Source organism: Micromys minutus (genome assembly GCF_963924665.1).
Source record: "Micromys minutus genome assembly, chromosome: 13".
Taxonomy (NCBI): Eukaryota; Metazoa; Chordata; class Mammalia; order Rodentia; family Muridae; genus Micromys; species Micromys minutus.
In genome coordinates this window covers 32,961,731-32,969,392 of record NC_137982.1, presented here as the reverse complement: position 1 = coordinate 32,969,392, position 7,662 = coordinate 32,961,731, and the positions used below count along the sequence as shown (strand labels likewise).

At 37.4% G+C, this 7,662-nt stretch overlaps 1 protein-coding gene across 2 annotated transcripts in view; it reads left to right on the top strand.

The window, feature by feature from the left end:
* Positions 1 to 776: 776 nt before the first annotated feature.
* The window catches only part of CCDC148 (coiled-coil domain containing 148), a gene marked incomplete at both ends in the record, with an annotated part of 183,164 nt that continues 176,278 nt past the window's right edge, over positions 777 to 7,662 (top strand). Inside the window, 2 exons of one of the 2 annotated variants that reach the window (XM_080927016.1) lie at positions 777 to 828; positions 1,709 to 1,802. In XM_080927016.1, the coding sequence (XP_080783142.1) occupies positions 777 to 828; positions 1,709 to 1,802 (146 nt within the window). Of the gene's footprint in view, positions 829 to 1,708; positions 1,831 to 7,662 lie in introns of both variants that reach the window. The other variant, XM_080927015.1, reaches the window with a different exon arrangement.

The following is a 7,662-nucleotide window of genomic DNA, read 5'->3' as shown; positions in this document are numbered from 1 at the left end:
TTCTTCAACAAATTTGTCTCTTTTCTCCCCAAATTTAAGACCCATGGCCCCCTCCTAATCACCAAGCACCTGTCAGTTGGGGCAACTGCATCCAAGAGAATTAGGAGGGAAAGGGGAGGAGTGGCAAAGAAGAAGACTGGAAGAGAAGAGGGGACGGGACCAGGGAGAGGGGCTAGTCAATAACATTCTTGGCACACAATTACATGGACCCACTTAGATGCCTAGCTCTGGATAAAAGCTTGGTAAGGTGGTGTGTGCTTGACCTCAGCACACAGTCTCTTCAGTGGACTCTGAGACAATGGACAGAGACTATCTGATCAATGGGCCATGAGATCCCATGAGAGATGCTGTTTAAAAAACAAACAAAAAAACCAAACACACAAACAAACAAGAAAACTGTGGAGGTTGGCTCTTCAGAAAGAATATCAGCGTTAACCTCTCAGGACGACCAGTGCGCATACACATGAACCCCACATGTGCACCTTTACTAGTGTACACAGACACACACAGACACACACACAGAGAGAGACACACACACAGAGACACACACACAGACACAGACACACACACACACACAGACACACACACACACACACAGACACACACACACACACACACACGAAGGACATAGAAAAAATACTCTTGGACATAGAATTATAATATCCACTCCTGGTTATCACTTTTGAAAATAATTACATGCACACAGCTTTAAGAAACCTTAGAAAATTGGTCTGTAAATGTAAGGTGTCCCTTGCTCCTTGACAGACACGGGAAGCATGGATCGAAGAGATTGGCCGTTCGTGGCGATGCAGAGAAATGACAGCTCAGGTATTTTTTTCCCTTACTTCCATCTGTCTTTTTTGATTTATAGCATGTTATGCGGTTTTGATATGATGCAGACTTGGAATGCTGATTTCTCCAGTCTTAATAAGGAAAGCTGGTTTTGCTTATACAATTCTGTCACTTCTCTGTCACAAGGTCTGTTTCAGCCACAAGCTGTGGATAGGACAATGCTTCCTTCTTCTGATGTGTTTTTTTAAAAAGACATTTGGATTCTCTTATAGATATTGTTTATCCATATTGATGCAAATGTGACTTTTGGTTAGAATTATTCAGGTTCTTGCAGTTTATGCCGTGGCTTTAGTGGACTTCTTCCTGAGATTTATCAATAAGGTTAATCTACCAAATTAGGAGATTAGATGTCTAGGGTGAAGAGTACACAGATATTTTACATGTTTAGAATCTTATTTGAACGATGGCATATTTAGTGTTAATTGAAATTTTTTTTCAAATTTAGCTTTTGGGTTAGGAATTTATTGATGGCTACAGTATCTCGTCATGTAGTTTGATTAATACATCGAACATGTTATGCTTAAATGTTTCCTGTTGTTGCCTAACACTGTTTACAGTGTCTGAAGCTTAAGTAAATTGAACAGCACTGTCGTTTCTAGCACCGGCAACGTTCTAGCTCATCCAGAACTGCTCTTTCTCTTGCCCTTTGGAAGCCATGTTCTACAAGGACTGCAGCAGCCATGATCTAAGGGGGTCTAGACACAGGGTATGAAGAATATCAAGGACGTCGTGACCATCCTTTATATGCTTTTCAAAATAAAAATGTGATCTAACCTCATTTTCCCCCTTAAATTTGATTTTGAATTATGCGACACAATTTCCCTGTCTTATTTTTTTTTGTCTTTATGAAAAACAGATATCTTGACAATGCATATGAAAGGTGGAATGAGAAGCTCCAGGTATAAGCCGGTGGACTACGAGCAGTTGCGCGCCTTAACCGAAGCCACAAAGTCAGCATCTGCTTCCGCAGAGCAGAAGGTTAGAGGTCTTTGGCTTATTTGTTTTTAAGTTAGGTAAATGTGAAATTGCTAGGAGATATGGTAGTGTTTACATTGAAAACACAAAACAAGTGGCTGTCCAGATGGTCTTTCGGATCTCCAACTGTTAACAGTAGAGAGCTGCAGCTAACGCTCATTGGCTGTCCTGAGCCTGACCGGTGCGGGAATATAATTTACATGCGCTGCAGTGGTTAGCAGTGCCATTGTTACGTCTACATTCAACTTCATTTTTGGAAAGATGGTTCTTTTATTAGCTTTCGACCATTTCCAACCCGCTAGGAAAAGTAAAACATTCTGGGAAGTGCCACTGTCTATTTCCTGATTGGTGCTCTTTTTCTAACACCACATAAATATGCCCTTGAGCATTTTCTGTTCTAGAATTTTCTTTATTTTTTTTTTCTCCTCCCATAAATGTCCAATACCATGCATAGGATAACCTTGACTAAATTCAAAAGGGTCATATGCAAATGATTGTGTGTAGTATTTTAGAAAACGCTTAGTTTTCTCATGCAAAGAGTATCGTTCATTAAATATAGCATGTTTTCATTGTTGCTTTGCTTGGTTGCATTGACAAGCCTGGTAAAGGAGTACATCAATTTACAAGTTTTCATTTATATTTAAAGTTTTAGGAATTGGATGGTTTTGTGTTGCCTTTATTAATAGTATTATTTAAAAGGCAATTCTTCCTAATGCAAAGTGCATGTGATACCTTCGTCTCAAGAAATTACAGATTTCCCTCAGCTATATCAGCATAAGCTGAGGTGCCTACTTAACAAAGTGGGATATGGTGTACTTGGCTCAGGTTCAGCTATAAATACTGTCATATTAAGCAGAAATTCAGGTAATTTCAGAGAGGAGCCCCATGACTATCCTCCTGGAAGAATGGTTTGTGACACGTTCTGAGACCTCACAAGCATATGTAGACACATATTTACCATGTATTTATCATTATCCACTGTAAGCATGAATACAAAATTTTATGCTTCCTCGTAATGTTTTTAATATTATCTTTGTATTATTTCCTACATATTATTTAATCAGTGAAGACTACAACGTTTAGGCTTTGTTTGCTATTTATCTCTGCAGACAGAATGGGATTATGATAGTGTACTTCCTTGTCCTTTTAGAAGGCACTGTTTGCTGAGATAAAGAGGTAATCTATCCATTAAGCCCTGGGAGAAATGCAATATATAAATATAATTATCTATACAATAATAAATATATTTATGCAATATATAAATATAAGTAAATATATTAAATACAAACTGAGAAAAGCATGCTTCCTTAGGAAATGTCACTGGACTTGAGATCGCAAGAGCAACTAAACGCTGACTAAGCAGATCTTGGGAGACACCCCATTGTGCACAGTGTTTGCCGTACAAGCATGAGGACCTGAGCCCCCACCATCACAATCCACAGGAAAGGCAGATTCTGTAATCCAGCCCTCTAAGAGTGAGATGGGAGACAAGGGAAGGAGAATGCTTGGAAGAGCACAGGCCACGTAGCCTGTACATGTAACAGCAGATAGGGTCTTTTGAGACCCTGTCTCAAAGAAAGTAGAAGGAAGGGCAGATGCCTATAGTTATGCTATGTCCTCCAGAGCTCATGTATGCCTCTAATGACCTGAGTGAGTAGATGTACACATAACACAGACACACACAGACACACACACACACACACACACACACAGGAGACAGAGAGACAGACAAAGACAAACAGACACATATAGGGAGGAAAGAGACAAATACACAGAGGAAGAGAGAGAAAGACAGACAGACAGACACAAACGCACATATATGGATATATATAGATAGATAGGTAGATAGATAGATGGATGGATGGATGAATGGATGGATGGATGGATGGATGGATGGATGGACGGAAAGACGGACGGATGGACAGACAGATAGACAGACAGCAGACACACAGAAACCATTGACACACACACAGACAGAGACAAACATACACAGAGACAGACAGACAAACACATAAACAGACAGCAGATAGATAGAAAATTTAAAACCAAGACATCTAAGTGCTCAGGAATCTGAGGCAGGAGACTGTGGTTTAAGGCCATCCAAGGTTACATAGCCAAATTCTGTCTCAGGAACAAAAATAAAATAAAGCCAAGTAACAAGCATGGCTAAATTGGGGACAGTAAAACTGTGAATTGTCTTTAATTCTGTGATGTTTCCTACTATCATGAAACCTTTATACAGAGGCGTTCCCATGTGTTAGAAACCTCTATCCCATGGGATAAACTCTTATAATATTGCCAAAAATTGATGAATATTTGTAGTGTATTGAAATCTAAAGTTTCTTTCCAAAGCAAAAGTACTACAAGCATATCCTTTGCATCTTTGTCAATATCAGGATATGTAAATATTTGTTCCTAATTTTATTCATCATTGTCCACCCATCCAATTCATCTAATCCATCCAATCTATCCTACCTACCTACCTACTACATCTACCTACCTACCTACCTACCTACCTACACCTACTTACCTACCTACACCTACCTACCTACCTACACCTACCTACCTACAAACATACATACATACATACATACATACATACATACATACATACATACATACACACACGATCACTAATCCACCTAACAAAAGACATTTTGCTTGACTGTTGAGCAATAGTTAATTAGGTGTTAAATTCATTATTTGGTCAAGGCCAATTTCTCTTTGATGATAAGTTCCCTAGCCAAGGCCACACATTTAATACTTTAATTACTAAAAGCTTTCATTTTCAACATTAAGTACAAGTTCAGAATACTTCTCCAGTGTCACCAGTGTCCAGTGTCACAGTGCTAGCTGTCACCTCAGGCCCCTGGGGTCACACATGTGAGGCAATATGGGCTTTGCTGTCAGCTGACATATATGTTGAATTGTTGACTTTTTGTTTGTAATAGAAGATAATCCCCAAAGATGTTTTATGTTACATATTTTCTAGAAATAATGATGCCTATATTTTGTACTTTTCAATTTCTGTAATTATTGAAGATGTCTCAGTCTGAAGTGATCATTCTGTTAAGTTTTTGATTCTAGGTTTTAATCTCCACAATTCATAAGACAAGAAAAAAATGTTTTTAAAGAAGTCATGTCTTAGCTGTTGTTTTGCATTTTGGTTAGTGAGAACGAATGTGCTCAGAAAACTACTACATAATTTTCTAAGACTTTAATTTTTCTTTGTGTAATTTACATTTTATTATATCTGGATTAAGGGAGGTGTTTTAGGAACATTATTGTACATGGATTTTGGAGCTTTTCTCATTCAATTTAGAGACTTCACATTGACATTTTACTTTTAATTACTTTTAAGGATGCAAGTAATTTCTAAATAGAGTTTCCTTAAAAGACCCAAGAATTTAAATAGAATTAAATAACTGGGAATTAAATAAAGCTCTTAAATATATTGTAAATTAAAAATGCTTATATGCCAAACAGTCTGTACTAGCTAGAATCAGCAGTGCCATCTCTGTTAGTCTTGCTTCTATTATTACTTAAATTTTAATAAAATGTATACAGGCTCAAAAAGTAATTATGTCTACATCATGTGGATAACAATTCACTCAGAATATTCGTATTAACCATGTTCATATTCTTGTTCATTTTTACTACCTATGTGTTCCGCTTTTACAGATGAGATTCACAGTCTTAACTGTCACTGTTAATGTCACAGGATTCTGACAATAGTAAATAGATCTGGGGTTGTAGGATGTCGACACTTGGACCCATAAGGAAAATGGCACCTCAAGCTAGATTGAACCCCTCAGACACTTGACAGGAGGTCGTTAGTGTCATGGGAGTAAGGGATAGATGTGATGCTGTTCTGTATAATCCCGGTGTCACCGAGCATGCTCAGTTTCTGAGGCCAGGTGAGACCCCGAAGTAAACGGCAAGCCCTCCAAAGAGCGGTTTCTAATCTGAAGCTGTGTAGTGGTCCTGGGCTGGAAACCGAGGCCAGTTTCTGGCACACTGTGTCTCCAGTCACAATTTATTATGTCTAAAAACACTCTACATAATTATTTGAATTTCTTTGCTTAGGATGAATATAGCTTCTTGCTCAATTCAAGCATCTTTCCATTGAGTCGTTTAAACCTCAGGGAAAATGACACACAAAAATGCAATTACTCTGAATGGTATGCTGAGTGACTATGCCATATCACCCAGCATCAGGAAAGATCAGCTTTGGCCAAGTTTTGTTTATGCCAGAGTTAATATTGCCAAGCTGTGCTGAACTGTTCTGCAGCAAAATTATGCCGGTGATGATGTCATAATACATTTCATTCATAAACACTTACTGTGTTACTCTAAAACATCAGAATGTAAAAGCCTTGTGTCTTTCCACCGCTGTGTATGAAACTATCAACTTCTCAATAATTTGCATTATTTAGTTAGTATTATTAAATTTTCTTGGTTGCATCAGATGATTTTTCTCAAAATGTATTCAAAGAAGCATCTGAAAACAACCCAGAGGTTGCAATTCTCTTTTGTTAGGTTTCTTCCTTTATCTTCTTGTAGTTTCATAATTTGTATCTCGAAGAAGTCACATCATTGGTCTTTGCAGTTTCTTTCAGTTTGAATTATGCATCATATTGTGTCACGAAACATGTTTTTCTCTTTGTAGTCTCTGAAAATTGGTAGTAATACCTAGAGAATTGATCAGATTCGGGTTCAATTTACTTTGGAAAGAACACTTCCTGATGGAATTTTTGTTCTTCAGTCTTTTTTCTCTTGCAGATGGTGTTGCAGTGAATAATTCTGTACACTTTAGCCAGGATGGTCTTCAGATATATTTCTGTAAATGATGTTGCCAGGTCATAGTTAATCAATGAAAACATCTAATGTATAATCGTATTACCTTCTGTGGGGCTTGTATCATTTTGTATTCCCGTTGGAATTTAAGAGTGAGCATGTTTCACCAGCGCCTTGTAGAATTCTTTGTTAAGTCACTGCTAGTCTGGCAGCGGAAGAATTGCATCTTAGGGTAGCGGTTCTTTGTTATGTTGACAGTTCTTTATTGGTAGCGCTCACAGCACATCCCAGTGAATTTTGAAAAATATGTGAGAATGTGCATTAAAGCTGCAGCTATACACTGCTTATGGATGTTCTGTTTCTGAACGTAGATTCCCTGACCCACAGGTCTTTTGTAGTATTTCAGAAGGCTTAATCAGAGCTTCTTATCTTAGATAATCATAAGTAGACTTTTGTTTCTGATCTTTTAATGAGTCCATCATTTTTGACATTCTTTCTTGAAAGTATTTTAAATCATCAGCATTCTGCATATATCATCATCTACCTTAAAAATGATTTTACATGGCTTGTCATCCAGGAAAATGAACTGGAATCACTTAAAAAAACCCACTAAAGATATAACTTTAAATCTTTGAGTTCTTTTAAAAGTTTGTTTTCGATGTTGTTTTTATTTGTGGCCCAAGGATAAAAGTAGAGTCCATGGCTGAATTTCCAGGAAAACAAAACATAAACAATGGAGATGTTGCACAAAGTGTTTCAAGTATTTAATGAAAAATAGTAGCTTAGTTTTTTACTTTTATATTCTATTTAGTTGGCCTTTCTCTGGGCCCAAAGGCAACAACATTGATTTTTTTTCCTTAAGCTACAAAAATATGCTCACATCTTCCAGCAATGTGTTTTAATTTTTTGTACAACATGGACTGAATATGTCAAAGGAATCTAATTTTAAAGTTGTGTCTGTGGCAAGAAACCTTGGGGACTGTAGATGGTAAAAATTTTAAATTGGTTTTAGACATTCTTAACTCAAGGGCTAATGTG